General features: G+C 42.7%; 1 protein-coding gene across 1 annotated transcript in view; it reads right to left on the reverse strand.

The window, feature by feature from the left end:
* The window catches only part of U3-55K (U3 small nuclear riboprotein factor 55K), a 148,160-nt gene extending 144,205 nt beyond the window's left edge, over positions 1 to 3,955 (reverse strand). Inside the window, exon 1 of the mRNA XM_090389983.1 lies at positions 3,771 to 3,955. Coding sequence (XP_090246109.1) covers positions 3,771 to 3,860 — 90 coding nt within the window. The 5' untranslated portion in view covers positions 3,861 to 3,955. The remainder of the gene's footprint in view (positions 1 to 3,770) is intronic.
* Between the last annotated feature and the right edge of the window lie 20,761 nt (positions 3,956 to 24,716).

The raw sequence follows: 24,716 nt of genomic DNA on the forward strand, positions 1-24,716 counted from the left end.
TGCCCTTCCTCTGTACTCATTCTAGCAACTACATCTTTCCTAAAATGAGGCCTCCAGATCTGTACGCAGTACTCAAGATGTGGATTGTCTGACCATTGTCTTATACAAAGGGATAATCACCTACTCGTCTCTGCTAGCAAAATTCCTATACATCATTGATAAAACTCCATGACCTGCTCTGGCAGCCCGTATGCACTGCTCAGAGAACTTCATATCTGACTGCACAATTACCCCCAGGCCTTTTTCATTCTCCATTTCCCTGAGCGTAATACCACACAGTTGGTACATTTCTCTTGGGTTACTGCTACCCATATGCAGTACTTTGCATTTGTCAATGTTAAACTTGAGTTGCCACTTCTCAGCCCATTTACCTAACTTTTCTAGATCCTGTTGCAGTAACATACTGTATTTATTGTCATTAACAACCCTGCCGAACTTTGTATAATATGTAAACTTGGATATTAAGTCTGATATACCTTCATCGATAACGTTGAAAAAAAAAAAAAAAAAAAAACAATAATGGGCCCAGCACTGAACCCTGGAGACTCCACTAATAACATTAGTCCAATTAGAGCAGTGTCCATTTATTACCACTCTCTGCCATCTCCCTCAACCATCCCTTTATCCTTTGCAGCAACTTGTCCTTAATGCCATGCCGCTCCAATTTGTAAAGCAGTCTTCCACATGCAACAGTATAAAAAGCTTTCTGAAATCCCAGTATATGATATCAAAATTATTTTTTGCATCCGGTTCACATCGTAGTATCCAATCAAATTGGTCAGGCAAGATTTCCCCTTAACAAATACCCATGCTATTTCTGAACTATTACTGCATTCTTGTCAAGGTGATCCTGTATCACCTATTTAAGCAATGACTCCATTATTTTCCCCAGAACAGAAGTTAAACTAACAGGTCTATAATTATTTGTCACCCTTTGAACCCCCCCCCCCTTTGTGAATTGGGAATACATTTGCAAATCTCTAGTCCATGGGGACCTCCCCTGAATCTCTAAGGATGCTCTCATAATTATGGCTAAGAGTTTGTTAACTTCGCTTGCTGCCTCCTTCAATATAACTGGATAGATTCCATCCACCCCAGGTGCCTTAAGCAATTCCTCCTCCACTTTGCTCTCAGTTATTACAAAACCACTTAGCTCCCTGTTAGAGTTTGATACACTTCTGGCATGTAGATGCAAAATACTCATTCAGTCTATCAGCTACTAGAGCAGGATCATCGATAGTCGAACCATCTATGTTAAGTGGATCAATCTGATTCATCCCTTTCCTTCTAGAGTTTAAATAAGTAAAGAACTCTTGCTGTTTTTCTTTGCATCCTTTGCCAAAGATTTCTCATAATCTGCCTTTGCTTGCCTAACCTCCTTTGTGATTTGATTACAGACTAGCTTATATCTGCCCCAGACTTCTGTGTCGCCTGATAATTTATATGCATTTTTCTTCTCTGCCACGAGACAACACATTAATTCATCTGACATCCATTTAGGTCAGAACCTTACCTTGAACAGTATTTCTTAGTTGTTATGAAAAGCCTAGTAGCTTCCAAGATTAAGTCTCTGAAGGCTCCCTATTTAGAATTCACCATTGGTAATATCAGATGATCCCACTGTATAGAATTTAAAAACTATCTGAGACCACTTAGTCACCTTTATGAAAACAAAAACCCTTCCCTTTACCCTTGATGGTAGTTAATCCCACATTAGTATACTATGATCACTGTCACCTTTATCTGCAAATCTACATTTGCAGCTAAAGGAACCTAGTGATTCCTTTACCTGAAAATTCTTAATGCATGAATAATCACTGCTGATAATCAGATCAAGAGTATTACTCCCTCTGGTTGCCTCTCAAACATGTTGCTATAGAAAACAATTCTCCAATAAATCCACAAAAGTGACCACACCACAAGTTCCAGTCAATATCTGGAAAGCTAAAATCCCCCATTACAAGACATTCTGATTTACTGGCCCATTCTATTTCTCTGCACAACTGTTCATTGTACTAGTCAGCATCATTAGGCCTATAACACACTCCTACTCTCATTTTCCTTTTCCCAGTGTTTATGTCACACAAAACAGACTCAACGTTGCACTGTCTGCCCATGTCAACTGAATGCACATCCTTAGATTTTGTTTCTTAACTAACAACATAACCCCCTCTTCTCTTCCTACCCTGTCTACCGTTTCTATACACACTGAACTCCCCAAATTCCAATTCTGCACTGCTTATATCTGTGTGACATGGACACCATATCTCTGATATCCCACCAATATCTGACTTTGATGCCTTGATCAGCACTTCAGATTCATTAAATTTATTTACTATACTTCTAGAATTGGTGTACATGCAAGTATACATGCACCTGTTCTTACTCTTAGTTACTCTAACACAGCCCATGTATTTTCTTGTTCCATGATGACTTCCAGCAGCTCTTGAAATTCCCAGCAACTTGTTCTCTAGGCTGCTGCTCATTACAATAGAAGCGGTGCAAGAATCACGTTCGCCTCTGCCCGCGGCTACTGTTAATCTTTTAGGTCTGTGAATCCCCCCAAGCTAGCAGTTTTCTGACCCCCCTAACACTGCCTCAATAGCATCGGTGAATATTTTATCGAGTTATTTAAGCTATGAACTTGCACAACAGATGGAAGTCTGTTCCAGCAATCGACTACCCACTGGCTAAAGGCAAACTTCTGCACATCTAACTGATTCCTCAATTTGAATCTATGCCCTCTCATAGATATAGATCCTAATACTATGTTTGGGGGTTATCATTTAAATAAAAAAAAAAAAAAAGTCTTTCCTGTTAACAAGCACACACCATGCTGAGAAAAATTCATTCCCCGTGTGCCTTGCACAGTCTCTACAGGGCCAAACTGATTAACAAGGACAAGGATCTCAACAAGTACTCCCACTATCGTGTCTGGTCAGGATTGCAGACACTTTCAAATTTAACCATAACTAATGTCTCTTTTTCTGAACATTATCCTATACTTATTAAATAAATCCTAAGTCTTCTCCTCTTAATACATCATTAGTGCCAATGTGTGCAACAGTATCACCTTTTGTGTTCTTTAAAGATGATATCTGCTCTATGGAGTCAGCTGCTTTTGACCCTGCCAGACATACACTGGTCTTATGTTAAACCTCAACTGTCAATTTTCACACGTTATTACACATTGGGATAGACAGCTAAAAAAATCACAGGTATTTTTAATTTGTAGTTATGTACCTCTTTCCACGTGCAGATTTAATTAAAGCTAGACATAAAAAAAAAAAAAAAAAACCGCAGAAGGCCAAACTTATGATAACGCACGGAATATATGGCTGGAAGTCATTCAAGGCTACAATAAGCATTAGAAAACACAAATAATCAGTTTTAGTTATATTTTGTGCAATCCAGATTTATTTGGCATCATAACTGAGTAGTGTTTATACCCAGTTACGATTTTTTCTTAATCCCCCCCACCCATCACATATAGTTATAATATAGTAGGACATGGTTTAAATCTTCTTATCCCGAAAAATATAAAACATGGATAGTTTTATTTCTTTTTAAATACGCTACTTATTTTTCTAATAGGAGACCATCACCAAGTTGCTATACTAATTATATTTTTAAAGCCACTTCAAAATAAAAAGTAATATGCATGCCAAAGTAAAATTAAAATACAGTAACTGGTTATATTAATATCAAATATAGGTCAATATAAAGCATGGACGAATATTTAGAATTTAAACAGTTCATAACAAGCTTACATTAACGTGCTGCTTCGCATTCTTCTTCTTCTTCTTCTCTATCTGCCGTTTACGTTTTAAGTTCCTTAACGAAAAAGAAACAGCAGACATCACTAAGAAATAAATACAAAATTGCAAGCTTTAAAAAACAATTTTGCTTATCTCTATTACCAACATTCACAAACTCAAAATGCTATACAGCATATGTAAACACGTGCAGAAATCAATTAACACCTAGCGACACCTTTTAAGATCAGAGTATCCATAGATTAAATTTTACATCAAATATCTCTATCTAAATTTTTTTTTTAATAAGCAAGTTTAACAGTTCCACGAAAAACAATATATTTAACATTTTTCATTGCGTAATAAGTAATACAAAAATAAACTAAGTTTGTGAACAAAGGACAAATAAAGCGAAGAACAGATTATTTTACACACTGTTGTTGTTGTAATTAGCACAACATTAGCATTTGTTCAGGTACATCATGCAGAAAGCAACCTTATACAGAATCAGCCAAAAGAAAAAAAAAAACAAAACTTCCCATTTCGCCCATCCGGTCAGTCCAAATGTTTGTCTAGTTCAGCCTTAAATTTCTTTAAGCTATCAACTTCCACAACAACAGATGGAAGTCTGTTCCAGCATTCAACTACCCCCTGGCTAAAGGCAAACTTCCGCACATCTATTCTACAACTGTCTTTCCTCAATTTGAAACTATGCCCCCTCAGGTTCCAAATCTGAGCAAGCGGAAGTATCCCGTCAGAATTGAGCCTGCTCAAACGATTCAAGGCCTTATACACCTCGATCAGATCACCTCGCAGGTGCCTAGTCTCGAGATGCTGCAACTTGCAAAACTTAAGCCTTTCTTCGTAAGCGCACCCCTTTGTTCCTCTCACCAATCTTGTTGACTTTCTCTGTACTCGTTCTAGGAACTCTACATCCTTGTTAAAATGAGGCCTCTAGATCTGTACTGTAACTCTTTTAGTCACAGACTAACAGATTAGCAGTAGTTACAGGCAGAGGGGAAAGTGATTCTTGCACGGGGATTTCAAGATCTGCTTGAAGTCATCATGGAACAAGAAAAATACATATGTTGTATTAGAGTAACTGAGAGTACGAACAGGTGCATGTATATTTGCAAGTACACCAATGCCAGAAGTATAGTAAATAAATTTGATGAATTTGAAGTGCTAATCAAAGCATCAAAGGCAGATATTTTTGGGACATCAGAGACATGATGTCACACAGAAATAAGCAGTGCAAAATTGGAATTTGGGGAGTTCATTGTGTACAGAAGTGATTGACAGGGTAGGAAGGGAGGAGGTGGTTATGCTGTTAGTTAAGAAACACAAAATCTAAGGACATGCATCCAATTGACAAGGGTGGACAGTGCAATGTTGAGTCTGTTTGGTGTGACATAAACACTGGGAAAGTAAAAATGAGAGTAGGAGTGTGTTATAGGCTTAATGACTCTGATGAGTACAACGAACAGATGTGCAGAGAAATAGAGTGGGCCAGTAAATCAGAATGTCTTGTGGGGTAGAACAGTTGGTAGGATCGCTGTCCTCCCAAAACCGGGTGGAAAAGACCTGAGTTCGACTGTTGTCGAAGAGGGTCCTGAGCTGGATATCATCATTATTCTCTCTCTCTCTCTCTCTCTCTCTCTCTCTCTCTCTCTCTCTCTCTCTCTCTCTCTCTCTCTCTCTCTCAGGGTAACTCGGAAATTTTTTTTCGCTTGTGCAGCATAAGCCTCAGGCTTCCTTGCACCATACGGCTAATAATAATAATAATAATATGAAAAATTTTACTCGTCTTTTTCACAACTTGTCTGAGTTCTTCGGTCACAGGCGAGGGTACCATGGTTTCTCCTCCAGGAAACTCGGTTTTTTTTTGTCCAGCAAAACGAAAGCTTCAGAACACACGAAATTTACCCAAAAAAAAAAAAAAAAAATTACTTTAGGCACAACCTGGTAAGTTAATACACATATACATATATGTGTATGTGTATGTGTATTAACTTACGGACGAAGGGATGAAATGCGAATGGTTTTTTTTTTTTTTTTTTTTTTTTTGGCTGATGCTGCATAAGCTTGCTTTCTTGCATCATATGCCTCTATTAATGCTAATGCTAATGCTAAAATCGCGAAGACTCCATCGTTCCCAATTGGCTGCAACAGCTGTAGCTGTTGCCTCAATACTTCTAAAGTTTCTTCTTAAATACGCTACTTATTTTTCTAATAGGAGACCATCACCAAGTTGCTATACTCATTATATTTTTAAAGCCACTTCAAAATAAAAAGTAATATGCATGCCAAAGTAAAATTAAAATACAGTAACTGGTTATATTACTAAAGTGCACAACAAATAAGAATAAATTATGGGAACTCTCCCAAAAAGGTACAATAACAACTGTATCAAATTTCTTCAACTGAATGCGCAGCGGGCTATTGCCGTAGCTGGTCAAATTAGACAAAAAGCTGAAGAAGAGAACCTGGACATCCTTCTGCTGCAGGAGCCCTACACCTGCGCGGGTGCTGTCCGGGGTTACCCACTCAGCTACAAAATTGTTCAGGTAGAGGGAGCCACCCCCTGGGCTGCGGTGGCTGTCAGGAATCCCGACATAACTGTGACAATAATAACACACCTGTGCTTGGAGTGGGCGGCCTGCGCTCACATTGTTACTCCACTGGGAGAGCTATATATCATCTCTCTGTACTGCCGCCCAGGAGCAGACATCCAACCAGCCATCCAATACCTAAATCAAGTACAAACAGAACTTGTGGGTTCTAGGATCCTCGTATCTGCGGGCCTAAACTGTCGATCGCCATTGTGGCATAGTGGGACTCCTGAACGTCGAGGAACTAGGAATGGCCAATATATGGAGGAATTCCTGGCTAACAGCAGCTTCGTTGTCCTAAATCGACCAAACAATCTCCCCACATTTAGTGCCACTCTCTGGGAGGTCACTATAGATGCAACAATGGCTACCAGATCCCTTGCTGGGCACCTAAATGATTGGAAGGTACAGGAAGACTGGACCTCCTCAGACCATAGGGCTATCACCTTCACGATGCACAGATCGCTTCACCGGGCTCCAACAAACAGCTACAAACTCAACAGATATGCCGTTGATAAGGCCAACTGGAACAACTTTAAAGAAGCCATAATTAGGAACACAGAGAGAACCTGTCTTCCAATAACCTCCACAACCAAACCCCCGATCAACACCAGCGTGCTGTCACTAATGCCATCCTACAAGCAGCGGACCAGTCGATCCGGAGAAGTGCCCCCCGGCCAGGCGCTGTGCCGTGGTGGTCGCAGGAACTTGACCTACTTAGGAGAGATATGAACAGGAAAAGACGTGCCTTCCAAAGAGCCAGACGGTCCTGGCCTCCTCCTGAGGTTGAACCCCTCAGACAACAATACAGGGAGGCCAGGAATAACTACACTGCGATGATCAGGCAGCGGAAAAAAACTGTCCTGGGAGCATCTGGTTTCCACAGTCGGCAATACAGACCCATGGAGCATCATATATAGAATAACCACAAACAAGTTACCAAGGGGAGAGGTCACTCCCTCCACCATCACCCCACAAGGCACCATGACAAAAAACTGGCACAACACCGTCAACAACATTCTCAATGCCACCTTCAAACCCATCGAAGAGGACAACACACCTCAACAGCATCAGCTGTGCCACGCCAACAAAACCTACCAATCGGCCCGAGTGGAACAACCATTCACCCTGCAAGATTTACAAACTGCCATACAAAAAATAAAAAACAAAAGAACCCCAGGACTGGACATGCTTGAACCAGAACTGGTAAAAAAGGTGGCCGAGTGTCCCGAACTTGCTGTTAGACTTATATAACCACTGTTTTCGTCAGGGCTGGTTCCCCTCGGACTGGAAGGTAGCCAGCATAAAATTAATCATAAAAAACCCATCAAAGCAGCAACATATACCGGAGTCCTACCGACCTATATCCCTCTTGTCTGTACTCATCAAAGTCCTGGAACAACTTCTTAGACAGAGGCTTGAAGTACATTACACCGCAGCAAATTTAACAACAGACAAACAATTCGGATTCAAAACGGGGAAATCCACTCTGGATGCACTAGAATATATCATGAATGCCGCGTCAAACTGCCAACGAAAGTACCTTCTTCTCATCTCTGTGGATTTTGCAGGGGCGTTCGACGCCCTCTGGTGGCAGAGCATCCGCGCAAGACTAAGAGCTGCCAACCTGCCATCAAACCTATATGGATGCATTCAGAGCTACCTGAACAATAGGAAGGTCCTAGTGCAGGCTCCCTACTGCAAGGTTAAACGTCAGGTACACAGGGGCTGCCCTCAGGGCTCTATACTGGGTCCCCTCCTTTGGAACTACGTGCTGGATGAGTTCCTCTCCCTGGAACTGGGGGGGGGGGTGCAAGCGCTCGCATACGCAGATGACCTCTCCCTAATCCTCTCTGCTGATTCAAGAGCACAACTGGAAACGCTTGCCAACTCAGCACTTTCTACACTAAGAGAGTGGACCGAAACTCATCACCTTAATATCTCTGCCACTAAAACTCAATCTATCCTACTAAAGGGATATCTAACTCCTACTAGACCACCGCAGATAAAAATCTACAACAGAACGATCAAGTTGGCCACAGAACTCAAGTACCTAGGAGTGATCCTGGACTGAAATTTATCATTTACACCCCACTTAAAATACATCCAGAAGAAAATGAAAAACTATGCTGCCATGCTTGCCAGGATTACCCGCCGCGACTGGGGGCTGAAAAGAAGAACCCTTGCAATACTTTACAAAGCAGCCATCATCCCTGTGATTGCATATGCTTCTGGTGTCTGGCACCATAAGGCCTCTACGGCGGTAAATCGTCGGCTACTCAACATCATTCACCGACCGATTTTATTAACCCTCACCAGAGCGTGCCGCACTGTATCTACTCATGCGCTGCAAGTACTCACTGGGACCCTCCCTCTTGATCTTGAAGTGATTCGCCTAGGCATGTTACAGCAGCTTAGACGCGGAAATCCAACTACCTTCCAGGATCACACCACAGACCCAACTGCAAATCGGACAGTGGAGAAGAAAAGACTCCAGATCTATTTGCAATCGATATGACAGCAGCGCTGGACGACCTCCACAAAAGGGGAAGTCACGCGGAGGTTCCTCCCCGATCTACAACAAATATACCCACAGTATCCGGTATGGCTTTGCCCTGAATTGTACAGCACGTATCTCCTAACAGGACATGGAGCGATCCCCCACAAATTACACCTTCTCGGACTCGAAAACAACCCAATGTGTGCATGTGGCTCTGTGGAGACCTGAAGATCTTAAGACCTGAAGAATTTTATGAAGATCTTCGTGTTGAATTAATCATCCAAGTGCGCCTTAATCCCAAAAACCGGGAACACTACTTACTGGAAGATGAAGCCTCATATATAGCGTTCACCAAGTTTGCCCAGAACCTGTATGCTAGACGCTTGACCATTCCTCTGCCTGCAAACTTCGAATAGATGTGTCAAACAAAGCTTCTCAGAGACCCCCAACCAGATGTCCGGTTTAACTGCTTGATCCTTCATGCAAGACAAAACTGGAACTCTTATGAGAAGTGAGAAAACTCCACTTCCCAGAACATTGACTACCGGACGGGACAACAGTCCCATGAATGACTCCCAACTGTGGCATTTTGCACAACCTGTTCAGCCAAACCAACATTGGATCGCCTCTGCTGGGCCTCAAGTTTTTCTGGATGGTGCAGACTTGACCCTGCGGTCCGGTTTGCTCCCACCCATGCACACAGGCCACATTGGCAACCTGAGCCAGCTCTCTTGTCTGGCTCACTGTCTCACCTCTTCCTGGCAGGTGGGGAGGGGACAGTAAACTGTCCCTTCCCCACCCTGCCACCCTATTTCTTCCCTCTGGTGGGGCATGGACATGCCCCACTGTAAACTGGAGTTGCCTTCCCTTTCGGCTCCATATTTCTGTCTATTTGCCCCCCAGTCTTCAGCCTTCACCCCATTCTATCTGATAGCAACGTGAACACGCCACACACAATCTAAAATCAGCAATCTAAATTAATTTTGCCCAACATTTTGGACTTCTAGCGCTGCCCGCGACGTGTACCCGATTTTTTTTTTAAGGTCCTAGCCACTGAAATCTTAGGAAATTAGGTGGCAGGACCTGCCAGAGTGAACTATATACTAGTGAGTACCTGGTCTGCCTCCACGGGGCTAAAGTGGGACAATCTCGGGCCTCAGTAGGGGTCTGGCGGCTAAATGACCAGATGAACAACGGTACAAGGCATCAAATATATACAAAGTCCATACGCATTTAAATCTCTGGCTTCTCCAGTCAACTGGTTCACCCACAATGTAAACTACGCGGAGATGGGGGAAACGCCTGGTGCCGCTTGACCCTAAACACACTTTACACTTTACACTTTACTTCTAAAGTGATTTGAAAAACGTTGAGCCAGTCCTCACCGAGCAGATTTTTGCAGATAAGCGTTCCCAAGTTCATTGCGCTCTTTCACTCGATAACTTACTTAGATATACAAGCTGCGTTTGATGCTGTGAATGTCCCTTTCTATTCTGGCTTTTAGAATCATACTATCACATCAAGGGAGACATGCTTTCCCTGGGCTCTCCTCGGCAAGAACTTGTTGTGATTTGACACGAGGAAGATGCTCTTTCAGGATTGTTACCGCCGGATACCCCAAAGCCAGCATCCTCTCTCAAATCTTATTCACGACAATTATAGCTCGAATGGTACGGAACAGCCAACAAATCATCTCCTACGACGAAGACTAAGATTTTCATCCCAACTGTGCCCAGTCCCAACCTCATCCTCAATGCTAACTACTTTCAGGGCCGAACCAAAGTATTTTTGCGACCCGGGCAGAAAGCTTTTTCGCATCCCCTTTACTAAGGATATATATATACAGGTGTCTCGAAAATATTGGTACAAACGGTTAGGAGAGGTAGGTAACATCTAAAGGAATGTGAATCGCATAGGAACCCATAACCGGAAACGTCACAGGAAAGTAGTAGCAGAGGCAGGAACAAGACGGTAATTAGCGGCAAACATTTATTTGACTTTATATTAACAATGGAGTACGAGATGGATGCATTTCATGATGTTACTACAGATGCTCGAAGTTTCCACAATGAGACGCGATGCATGCGTGACACCGGCGCAGCATGGCTTGGCGGACACAGTCGAACACACCTGGAGTTTCTTTGACAGTAGCAGCAGCGCAGACGAGTCTCGCCACGAGATCCATTTCCGTCTCCACAGGCGATTCATACATGATAGATTTGAGGGCCCCCACAGAAAGAAATCAAGGCTCGATAATTCAGGTGAGCGTGGCGGCCAGGCAACGGGTCCACCACGGCCAATCCATCGACGCCCAAATCGCCTGTTCGAATGGTCAGGAACACACCTTCCATAATGGGCAGGCGCCCCGTCATGTTAAAACCAAATATTGCGTCTCACAATTGCTGGAACGTCGTCAAGTAACCCTGGTAGAAGAAAGTTCAAGATCTTGTCCGATATTTAGCGGAGTTCATGCGGGATGGAAACAAGTATGGGCCGACTACGCAGTCACCGACCATACCTGCCTACACGTTTATTGCGAAGCGATGTTGTGCCGTATGGGGGCGCACACCGTGTGGGCTCTCTGCACCATACACTAGGTGCAGGTCTGCCAGCTCACAGTTCGTATATCGATGCATGCTCTTCGTGTGGCAACTACTGCTTCAATGAGTAAACCAGAAATTTTCCCCTCTTGAGAACTGATGAACAGCGTCGTGTACCGACTTACGGTGACGTTTCCGGTTATGGGTTCCTATGCGATTCACATTCCTTTAGATGTTACCTAGATCCCCTAAACGTTTGTACCAATATTTTTGAGACACCCTGTATATATATATATATTTTTTTTTTTCATGATTTGTAAAATTTGGCACCCCTTAAAGACTGGTGTCCCGAGCACGAACACTGCTATATCGTACCTTAATCCAGCACTGTTTCAGTTAAAGTTCCCCACTTGAACTGAAAATTATAGTTTGAGTTGGAGAAAAGATGAAAATGAAGGAATAGAAAGTTGTGGGTTCCTTTCTCAAGTGATGAAAATAAGATAACGTCATAGGAAGATTATAAGAGAAAAGGGGCAAGGTAAACGTACAGCATGCATTCACAAATTCATAGGTGGAGATGGTAAGCCTTACACTTGAGCGAGTGCACAGAGAAGGAGCACCGTGGGCTATAACAATTACGTTCATATTACGTATGATAGATGCTTATATATTTTTAAAATAACTGCCAAATTTTTTCTGATTGAAAGGTGTCAATATACTGTATATACGTGGGTAATTCAAAAAATAGGTTACACTTGACCATTGTAGCCCAAGAGACATTTATTGAGGTATTTCTATTATGCAATAGAAAGCACATACCTTGCACTACTTTTCCACATAGTCATCGGGTTGGTGTAAACACTTCTCGGAACATGTGACTTAACGTTCGATTCCTTGACGACAGATCTCCACTCCTTGGTCATTCAGTCATCGTCGTACTGCTGTTTGCATCTGCTCATCGCTTACAAATCGTTGGCCTCCTAGATGTTTTTTCAGCTTTCCGAAGATGTGATCGTCACAGGGCAAATGATCGGGACTGCACGACGGATGTTGCCATACTTCCCATGCAAAACTTTGGAGCCTTCCTTTTCGATCAGCATTAAGATTAAGATTAAGTACATGCATAAAATTCGGACAAATGGAGTTTTGATTGAGACGGCAACATCTCAAGATTTGGAAAAAGATTAAAAACTATACTAGATTACAGGAATGTGGGTTTAAGTTTGAAGCCCCCAGGAAATTGCGCCCAACTGTGGTGATATACGATATTCATACCTCAGGGGCTCACATCTGGTGAGTATCTCGACCCACTGGTGAGACATTGGAGCGAGTGGTGCTGTCCCCCGTATGGCTACCACAAGAGAAGGGCAAGACCATCCAGCACCACCAACTGGAAGTGCTTCCTGCACAACTGCCCTAGTGACCACCCAGGAAGGGAGAAAACACCAACGCAAGACGTGGAGCACCGAAATGAATACGTACATCATGCAAGCATACTAGGAAATAATGAAGCTGGAGACCGATATTAAAACTTACAGGGGAGACAACATACCAAGTGGTTGGAACGATTCCCGGATGTTCAGGTCACCAAGCAGCGAATAGCGGACCAGAGAAGGACCATCGTCACGAAGAACCTGATAGATCCTGCAATCTTGGAAAAAATCAAGCAGGACGAGAGCGATCAACTACAAAGGATAAAGAAAAATGGAACCAGAGGAGGAAGAACATCCCACCACCGAACCACAGGAGGAAGAGCAAGACGAAATACAACCCACAGCAGCTGAAGTGGAAAGAGGCGAGATCATGATATTCAGAATAGAGGACGAGTGGAAGAAGGCCCTAACAGAATTCGAAGGAATGGATCCCACAAAGACTCGTATGATACCGAAGCAGAGGCAGAAACCTTGTGAGAACTCACAGACCACGTGAATAGGCACATAATACCGCATTACCTAGACAGCAATGGTGCGACACTGGAAGCCATCCACACAGCCACGAGGATTAATGGAAGAAAAGCGGGAGACCAGCAGCAGAAGAACCGAAGACAGAAGGAACCACCAGCTTGGGAAAGAAGACTTCAGCAGAAGATAGAGGAATTAAGTGTCAAGATAGGCCAATTGACCCAGTGCCAATGGGGCAATAGGAGTAAGAAATTAATTGGAAAAGTGAAGAGCATCCTCAAGAGAGACACCGTCCACAGCAAACATGAGACAAAAAAATCAGAGAACTTTGACACATTGAAGCAGAACTTCCTTGCATTCAGCAACAGACTACGCCGATACAAAGAGAGGGTTCCAGACAGAGGAAAATAAACAACCGAATCTTTGATGAGGACCAAGGGGGCTTCTACAGGAGTTCAGAGAAAGATGGGAAAGAAGGGAATGGAGCACCTGAGAAGAAGACGATTGAAGAGTTCTGGGAAAACATATGGAATAGGGAATTAAGACATAACAGCCGAGCCAACTGGATAGAACTAGAACTAGAAGAAAACCAAGGATGTACAAGAAATGAGAAGGTGGGAGATTCGGGAAGAAGTAAAACAGACGATCAAGAACTCTCACAACTGGCAAACTCCAGGAATAGATAACGTCCAAAACTACTGGTACAAGAAGCTCACTTGCACACACACACAAGCACCTGGCAGAGCAGTTCACCCGAATGATAAGGCACCCACAGACAATCCCGAAGTTTCTAACACAAGGAATCACATATCTCAAGCCTAAATACAAAGATACAAGAAACCCGGAGAAATATAGGCCAACCACCTGCCTCCCAACAATGTACAAGATCCTGACCAGCTGCATAGCCACGAAGATATCAGACCACTTGGAGAGCCAGAACATTACGGCTGAACATCAGAAAGGATGCAAGCGGTTGAGCAAATGATGCAGGGAGCAATTAACCATATATGCCGCGGTTATGGAGCAAGCCTACAAGAAGCGCCGCATGTATACTGCCTACATCGATTACCACAAGGCCTTCGATTCCGTGCCTCATAGCTGGCTAATAGAGGCGCTGAACATCTATAAAGTCAATCCGATAGTGACAAACTTCCTAGGAGAAACAATGGCGAAATGGAATACCACTATTAAGGTCGAAAACATCACAACCAGGCCAATCTCCATCAGGAGAGGAATCTTTCAGGGAGATACCCTCAGTCCATTGTGGTTCTGTATAGCACTTAACCCACTATCTACCATGCTCAACAGAAGCAAATACGGAAATAACCTGATAGAAGGAAGGAAGAACCTGTACACCCTCACCCACCTGATGTATATGGATGACACAGGAATGCGTCATCCATGTACATCAGGTACTTCTCGGTTCCCACTCTACGCGGGAACTGAGAAGCACCTTCAGCAACTACTCCAGATCACCGAAGAATTCAGCGATGATATTAGAATGGAATTTGTTGTAGACAAATGCAAGACCCACGGATTGCGCCAGGGAAGATTAGTCAACCGAAACTACCAGCTGCAGAGTGGTAAAGAGATCGAAGCCATGTCAGAGGGAGAGGCCTACAAATACTTGTGGATGATGCAGACTCAGCAGTTACAGCAGAACGAAATTAAGGCCTGCCTGGCCGAAAAATACCATCAGAGACTCAGAAGCCTGCTGAAAGCAAAGCTGAACGGAGGAAACACAGTTAAAGCCATAATATGAAAAACATTTTCATTGTTTGTTTTTTTTTTTGCCCTTAAGAGGTATTCAGTACCACAAGACGCTGTTTACTTTTGCCACAGCCCTACATACTTAAGTGTCACTACGACGGAGCTTAAACTTTTACTTTCGTTTTCAATCACCCCAGGGGTGCGGTTGCCATAATAATACACTAGAGTGACGTCACCTGTTCTCCTGTGAGCGGACAAGAGCGTCGATCACGCTAGGTCCTAAGAACAGAGTAGATTATTATACGAGTAGAAATTAGCAGGACAAGACACAGCACATCTTGCGTAACGAGACCTTTATAAACATATTAGCTGTCACTTCGACACTCCGTGCATGGTACAATATCCATTTATTCCCCCCCCCACATAGTTGACTCGTGAGATCAGAATAATTCTTAGGGAGCTCAGAGAGGGGATGCAGAGATATATATTTTGGAAAGGGGGAAAGCAGGGAGACACAGATTAACAATTAACTTTGGGTGAAACATGAGAGGAAGATGAGAGCAGTGAGAGTCTTGGCCGATTTTTGTCATTGTGTGAAGAAGAAGTAAAATAATATTACTACGAAAAGATGAGAAAAGAACCATATTGACGTCTGGGTACAGATTCGCCCCCCCCCCCCCACCGAGGCGGTGCAGAATATTTTCGGGTAAGTCAACCCTTATTGTTTAAAACAAACTGTATTAAATTGCCCAAAGCCGAACCTACCATCTGCATACGTTTTAGTGCATTTATAAGACATCTTTCCTCACATGTATATATATATATATATATATATATATATACCCAGATAATTGTTGTATCATTTTCTTAGTACTTAGTTTTAATAGATAATGCGACTTATTAATTTAGTTGTCAAAATACTAATTACACTATTAAGTTAATATAATTCCCTGTTCTTGTTTTGAACAGTTATGTGTGTTGACAAACACCAATCATTTTGTACTTGCTAGAGAATTAGTGGAAAAGCCACATGAAGAACATTACAGAACTATAATATTGCTAACAACAAGATAATGCTTGTATTCAGTTAATTTACCTAACAATCACATACCATTTAATTCAAACTATGTACCAGTTCTATTGTGCTCATTTGTATACTTATATGTTTAACTTGTTTTGTTTGTTACTGTTTTGCATCCTGACCATTCCTGCTAGTTACATGCAATTCACTGAACAAACTAGTAGAAGAACCATTAATTGTGGTCACTCCAGGGACCCCTTATCTAAGAGGTTCTCTGGGTGAAAATCACAGCGCATCTAGATGTTGCAATTTGCTCTTTACTTCTCAGAGTAAATTTAGAACACTAGATTTTTGTCCTAATTTAACTGCTAGAAGATCATTCGAAACCCAGGGTTTTCTGGATTCACATGGTATTGTGCGGTCTTGCTGGAAGCCGAGTGATTCACGAGTACATTGATAGGCAAGCGCATAATATGACGGAAAACGCTGTGGAACAATAAACACCTATGCAGTCTCAGTGCTAACATGCTCCTTCGGGGTCATAGATTGGACAAAAACTGAGCTGGAGGATATCATGAGAAAGAGAAGGAAAATGATGACCAAGAGCCGCCAACACCACACGAAATCTGACGTGGAAAGACTGACAATTGCCCGAGAAGAAGGAGGAAGGGGCCTGATAGACCTCATTGAGCAACCGAAGACAACGATAGTTAACCTGAAGTATTACTTCCAGAAAAACACAGCAACACTCCATCAGGCCATAAGGAAGATAGACTAATGGTATACCCCACTCAACCTAAGCGAGGAGTTCCCCCCCCACCAACCAGGAGGTACAAACGAAGCTAGAAAGATGGGCAGAGAAGACACTCCATGGCAGCCTCTTTCTTCTGCTTATCTTCTTTCTTCTCCTCAATCTCTCACCCCTTCTCCTATTTCAAAAAAATAAAAAAAAAAATTTTTATTTATTTATTTTTTTTATTATTTTTTTTATTTATTTTTTTTTTATTTTAATTTTTTTTTTTTTGCCCTCCCTGGGAAGCTCAGGCTAACCCCAGGGTCGTCCAGCCAGAGTTCTCTTCCCACTTACCTGGTTTGGCTCCCAGTGCCAGTGACAGTAACTAGCAGTCTGTGGTGTTCCATAGACCCTAGGCTAAGCGACCAGATGAACAACATAACCCGCACTAAGCAAACAAGAACATACACTAACATATGCTATCTGGCCTTGACAGTACTGTCTTACTTCACAACAGATTCAAATGCGGAGTTGTGCGAAAGCACCGGTGCTGCCTGTCAAAAACACTATGTCACTATGTCACTCCATGGCAGGCACTGCTATGATCTCCATCAAGATCACATAGATAAAATTGCTTCCAATGCATGGCTCACGAGCGGGACGCTCTTCCCCGAGACTGAAGGATTCATGCTCGCCATCCAAGACCAGATAATCAACACCAGGAACTATAGAAAATGCATCACCAAGGAGCCCGGGGTGTACGATGACACATGTTGATGAGGCCACCTGGCCTCAGAAACGATCCAACACATTACCGCTGGATGCAAGGTGATAACCCAGACTGAGTACACTTATAGACACGACCAGGTAACCAGGGTAATACATCAGAAGCTAGCAAGGAAATAAAAGTTGATTGAAGAAAGTGTACCATACTACAAGTACGAACCCCAGGAAGTACTAGAGACCCCAACCCATAAGATGTACTGGGACCACGCCATAATAACGGATAGGATAATCCCGCACAACAGACGGGACATAACCCTGGTGGACAAGAAGGAAAAGGCTACCTATCTGATTGACATAGCGGTACCCAACACTGGCAACCTGCAGAAAACCCATGGGGAAAAAATCAGGAAGTACACGAACCTAAGACAGGTTATTGTTGTTGGTTTAGGGATTTATTAGGCACATCGGCAACTATGGGCATAGTGTGCCACCTAAGACAGGAGATCAAAGAGATGTGGCATATGCAACAAGTAACGGCCGTCCTGTTCATCGTGTCAACCACAGATATGATGCCAAAGACCCTACATTACAGCCTAGCAGCAAGAGGTCTCCCAATGAACACCTACAAGGAACTCCAGAAAGTCGCAATCAACACTTGTAGGACAGTCAGAAAGTTCCTCGACCAACAGTAACATCAGACATAACAACAATCGCCCTGTGTACTTGGTAGCAATATCCGTCACGAGGTGGAACCCCCAATCAGGGAGAAATAATATTAGAGCAATAATAATAATAATAATAATAATAATAATAATAATAATGTCAAGATTGATGAAATACTAGCGGATATCTACCAAAAGAATTTATTTGAAGGACCTTGATTTTACACTCGAGGAAATTAGTGATCAGGTTAAACAACGATTCTGAACGAAGCCTAAATCTAACAAGTCCAGTGTGAACTGGATTCTTGAAGTTACAGGTGCAATTCGTAAGATTTTTCTAACAGCACGTAGGATTTATTTGGGATGGACATCTCATACAGTTAAAGATTACGCAAATGTACCCAGGTATTTTAAATGCCTTGGATATGGTCATTCGGCAAGAGTATGCATTCAAGAATCACAAACATGTGGGCATTGTGGAAATATAGGGCATAATCTAGCTGATTGCTCGAACAAAGATAAACCGTCCGAGTGTCAAAATTGTAGGGGAAAAAAAAAGAAACTGTACATTCTTTTAAGGTCTCAAAATGCCAGAAATATCTAAAAGCCAATGAAGCGATTCGTTCCAAGACCTTTTATGCATAATAGAACACCTGCAAGTAATGATTCAGAAAGTATATAAAATTTAAATTTTAAATTTTTACAATTAAATTGTCAGTGGTGTAAAACAGTAACAAATGATCTGACTATGATCACTCAGGAGCACTCAATCCAGGTTCTTGCCCTACAGGAGCCTTATTCTTATAAGGGACTTGTTAAGGGGCTTCCGATCCGTTATCGCATTATCCAGTCTAATCCCACTACAGCTCGAACTGGTGGAAATGCTCAGTGTGGAATCTGGGCTGCAATTGACATTTTGGACCCAGCCTTAACCGTTTCAAAAATTTCTGGTCTTTTTACTACACATGCTGTGTAGTAAAAGTGTTTGTTTGGAAGGCTGGTTTGGCCAGATTTATGTAGTTTCCCCTGTATTATCAGTGTTCTCAATGTGGGGATTCTATACAGCCTTTTGTTGATTATCTTGACACAACTTTGCGATCACTTAACGAGAAACACATCATCATAATGATGGATGCTAATGCTGAATCTACGCTCTGGAATAGTGCTCACACAAATGAAAAAGGTGAATTGCTTGAAGATATTATTCTGTCTCATCGATTAACTATCTTAAACACATCAGGCCATTCTCCAACTTGTGTGACGCCATTAGGTCATTCGTATATTGATGTCACTCTGGCAACTGCAAGTGTTGCTCCCAGACTCAGCAATTGGAATTTGCATACAGGCTGGTCGACTAGTGACCATAACGTCATAACATTTCATTTTGGAGGTGATGTCGTGCGATCAAGATTGGATTCTACAGATATCCAGATTTTATACGAAAAATGCAAAATGATAGATCTTTGATGGCTACCTTAGGGAGTCTTTTACACATTAACTCTATGAAATCTCTACCTGTCGATGATCAAGTGGATTTTTTACAAACGAAAATCTCAACAGCTTGTAAAATGTCAATGCATTATAGAAAAAGGAACCTTATCATATATCCTGATGGTCCCCTGTTCTATCTCAGTTGAAATCGTTGACCAGGCAAAAAAGGCGAGAGTATCAAAGAGCAAAAAGAGATGGATCTCCTTCTTCCCTAGATGTAACTGTGGTACAGAATAGGTATAAACAGGCAAGAAGGAAATATCATCAGGAGATTTCTAAACAGAAGAAAGCCTCTTGGGAAACCTTGGTGAGTACTCAGGGAAATTCTGATCTCTGGAGACTTATCTAAAAGCTTTTGAACAATAAGATTCCACCTGGAAAGGTATTTACTTTGGTCAGAGCGGCAGATGATCAGAATACTTTGTCTTGAGCACCCACTATTAATAGGTTCCTTTCTTGATGTTATTATCCATCAGGATAATGAGGATTGTGTTCATCCCATGTAAGCAGAAATCAAAATGAAAAATTCTACCTATGCCGATTCTCCTGATGAATCCCCTTTCTCAATAGAGGAGATTTATTCTGCTATCGAATCAATGCCCTCTGGAAAATGCCTGGGTAATGATGGCTTGGAGGTTGGTGTGATTAAACGGGTTTGAAAGATTATTCCTGTTGTTATCCTTGCTTTGTTTAACTGTTGCCTTTTGCAGAGCATTTTTTCTAGGGCATGGAAGATTGCTAATTTTAAGATCTTACTAAAAATAACAGAAAAGCCTGAGTCTGATCCATCCTATTACAGGCCTATTGCCTTGCACCCTGTTTTGGGCAAGGTACTTGAGAAGGTTATTGCTGGATGTGTTTTGATTGCTTACACTAATAAAAGACTTCTGTCTCCAGTGCAATATGGATTTACACGTGGCAAGGGTACTGGGGATTCAAGGGCTTATCTGGATTAAACTTTCCCAAACAGATGAATTGGACGAAGAGGCAGTATTGAATTCCCTCCGCCTTCTTCAGATCTAACGCCATTAGTTTTTTATTTATGGGGATACCTCAAAAATAGGGAAAAACTACACTATTGACTTCGACAAAGATAACTGATGACCATGATTTTGACATATCGGTCTACGTTAACAAAAAATTTAGGTGATCAGAAAATAAATTTAATTGAAAAATTCTGGAAACTGACGGAAGATTCATTCCTATTAATATATGCTGGGAATAATAAGGGAAAGAAGATTTAACTACAAGTGACTTGTTCATTATTCTTGGCAGCTTATTAGGAAACTTCTCTAAGAGGACAATTACTGTTGATAAATTCAACACTCACCATAATGCGGAGTATCACTAAAGCGAAAAGAATGCTCTATATTCACTGAGTGATCCCTGAATTATGACAACCACTATGAAAATTGAATGCGACCCGTTGACCACGTGATGTACGCGATGTTGTTATTTGGTTTTTAGGAGCATTAGCAACTTAAGGTCATATTGTTCCGGGGATATGCGGTAGTCATTCCCTGACCTTTCCGCATCCTCCGTATTTGGTGGTGACGGGCTCGAACCCCGGTCTAATCGAGAAGCGTGTGCTATGCACTGCTGCTCCTGCCCACCTGGCTACGGAGGCACGCCAATGTACGCGAGTGCGAAGTTAATCGACCTACGTAGCATAGATAAGGTGTCAGTGGTTCAATAAGTAGTAAAATTCTGAGCGTAATGGGTAAAAGGATAGATTTATCGGACTTCTTTTTATAGTGTGCATAGTGTTGGGGGAAAGACGCCTCCGGTGGTTTCCCACATCTGCGCTGTATAAACTCTGTGGAGACAAACAGTATCACTGTGAAAGCCAGAAAAATTTTTTGTGTTGTAAATGAAGTATTGTGCTGGGTTCTGTTGGGTGTCCTGGCTTTTGGCGCAGGGCCCCTGGTTGGACCCCACGTTGCCTGCACACACCACTAGGAGGTAGCCAGGCTCCCCATAATTCTCTGGCTAGTCTCCTCAAGGTCGCCTGAGCTTCCTGGAAAGAGACAAAGTAAAAAAAAAAAAAATAGGGTATAGGGAGTACAGGATGTACCGGAGGGGGTTAAGGAAAGGAGGTATAGACAGAGCGAAGGAGGATGTAAGGGAAGGCATCCTCCGCAGGTTGAGTGGGAATTCTCCCACCTAAGCGGAAGTGGAAGAAGAGGGCCCTCGAGAGGGTGGGAAGACAATCACGTATAAAGAGAGAGACACGGATGAAACAATTCAAGCGACCCGAGTGTCAAGTTCAGTAGCTAGAAGTGGTCCCAATCTAGGTGAAGATGTTCAGTATATCAAAAAAGGGTGTTGATCAATGTGCATCAGTTCCAGGACGTTGTACCTGTGATCTTCTTCTGGTGAAGAGATCATGGGCGAAGGCAGAGAAAGCGTGGTACTGGTCTTCCTCATTGATCAGAAAATGTTCATTTCCTCGAGGCAAGGCATGTATTTTCGATGTAAGCAAAGTTCGCAGGTCCTCGTAGAGCGGGCAAACATAGAATAGGTGATCCCAGTCTTCTTTTCATCACAAAGTCAGCGAGTGTCATCCACGATGTTCATAGAGGCAAGTTTGTGATTTATGGATCCATGGCCTGTAATCAGGAAAGTGGTATATAACCCTGGGCTGTACCATGCTGGGGCTTTAGGGTAGATCTGGGCTATTTCAGGTAAGAATTTTTTAGTGATGGAACCTTTGGGGGTGGAATTCCATCTGTTTTTCCAGGTGTTAAGAAGATAGACTGCAAGGCGCTTTTTTTCTTCTTTGATAGTGTTTGCTGTGTTTGTAGTGAAATCCAGGATGGTGGTAGGCAATCCCCTTGCGAGCCGGTAGTGCACGCATTTGCGAATTATCTGCAGGTCCAGAGCGAGAACTCCTGTGAAGACTTGGAGCGCTGGGTTGCTTACTGTGCAGCAGGCACGGGTGATAGTGAGAAGGATAATACGCTGGATGGAGGTGAGCTTCCTTTGGTTACGAACAATGAGTGTACGATGATATAGTGGGAATGAATACAGCTTTGTATAGCATTTGCAGTGAGCGGCGATTTAGGCCCCAGTCATACGTGTTGATCTTCTTGATTAGACCGCGGTTCGAGCCCGTGCCCACCAAATACGGAGGATGCGGAAAGGTCAGGGAATGACCACCGCATATTCCCGGAGCAATATGGCCTTAGTTGCTAATGCTCCTAAAAACCAAATAACAACAACAACAACAACAACAACCTGCTGATCCTCACTACCATTGCCGTGTAGTTCCTGACTTTGCGATTAAGGTACTCTATATGCGGGTAAAACGTGAGCTTGGGATCGAGAATTATCCCAAGATACTTCAACTCAGTTGTCAGTTTGATGGTTCTACCAGCAATTTTAATGTGCGGCGGCCTGCTTATTTGAAGGGTTCCTCTGAGTAGAATTGAAGTAGTTTTCTCAGGGGGATATATGAGTTTATGGAGGCTGGCCCATTCTTGTAGCTTTGAAGGGCTCTGTTGGCTGTTGTTTCCAGAGAAGCTCTGGAGTTTCCAGTGACTCTCAGTAGCAAGTCGTCTGCGAAGGCTTGGGTGGAAACATCCCCCAGGTCTAGGTTCAGGAACTCGTCCATGACCACATTCCATAGGAAAGGGCCATGGACAGGGCCCTGAGGGCATTCTCTGGAGACTTGTCTATAGGCATTTCTGACTGTAACACTTCTGTTGTGAAGATAATCCTGTATGCAGCTGTAAAGATTTTCTGGAACGCTAGCTTCTCTGAGTCTTCGTAGTATACTTGACCACCAGATGAAGTCAAAGGCCCCTGCGAAATCCACTGCTATTACTAAGAACTATTTGGTGGCTGAATTTTTATCCCGTTGCTCGCACTAAGCCCCGAGGAGGCAGGTCAGGCATAGAGAATCGCATTAGAAGTAGTAAATACTCTGGAAGGCCCTGCCATCTAATTTCCTAAGATTTCAGTGGCAAGGGCTTTAAAAAAAAAATAAAATAAAAATAATAATAATAATAAAAAAAATAAATAAATAAAATGCATATTCGGTGTTAGAGTAGGGGTGAAGACTGAAGAAGGGGGGACAGATAGAAATATGGGGGTGATAGGGAAGGCAACCCCAGAAAGGTCAGTGGGGACTGGCCCTACCAGGAGAAAAAGGAGGTGGCAGGGAGAGGGAGGGGACAGACACCCGTCCCCTCCCTCTCCCTACCAGGGGAGAGGGGGTTAAAATGAACCAAGTTAGGTATCCGGTTCAGAATGCTAGTTGGCCAAGAAAAGCTGTTGACATCTAATGGCACGCCGGTGGCGTTGTCAATCTTCATCTAGGAGATTGTCTTATTGGTCACATCCGTGAGAGTCAAGTCCAGTAGTATACGAACCTTTTGTCTTTCTTAGATTGTCGTAATTTGTGGGTTGTATTCAAAGGTTCTTCACTTGGTAGTTTGGTGGGTGACATCTTTGGAGAATGTATGGTAGTTCACACCAATGATGGTGATGCTGGTCAAGTTTTGCTGCCTTGTTCCAGTACCATCAGGGTCCCTGGGTTCATTTAGTAGAGGGTTATCACGTTGCTGCGATTAGTTGTCTTCTCCTCAAGAAAATCTGCTGTGTGTAGTTGGTGAGAGCTTGATACTCTTCCTTAGTATCCAGTAGGTGGTTTTCTTTGCCCATTTGTATATAAGTCAGCTTTGTGATAATCTGGCAGCGGAGGTCACCGTAGAGGGGGCACTGAGGTGATCCCAGTCCTCATTTCCTCCACAGGAGCATGTTGGGTCCTCTTCTAGGCCAAAGGTTGTTAGTTATGCCTTTAATGCACCATGACCAGTAAGCAAATACGTGGCATACAGGCCTGGAGAAAACCATATTGGGGACTTTGGATAGACTTTGCTAATATCTTCTTCTTGGTGATTCCCTTCTACTTTTGACTCTCTCTCTCTCTCTCTCTCTCTCTCTCTCTCTCTCTCTCTCTCTCTCTCTCTCTCTCTCTCTCTCAGCGTAATTCGGGAACTTTTTTTTTCCTGGTGCAGCATAAGCCTCAGGCTTCCTTGCACCAAAAGGCTATTAATAATAA

The sequence above is a fragment of the Mastigoproctus giganteus genome, chromosome 2 (assembly GCF_048544385.1).
Source record: "Mastigoproctus giganteus isolate SK-2022 chromosome 2, ASM4854438v1, whole genome shotgun sequence".
Classification (NCBI taxonomy): Eukaryota; Metazoa; Arthropoda; class Arachnida; order Uropygi; family Thelyphonidae; genus Mastigoproctus; species Mastigoproctus giganteus.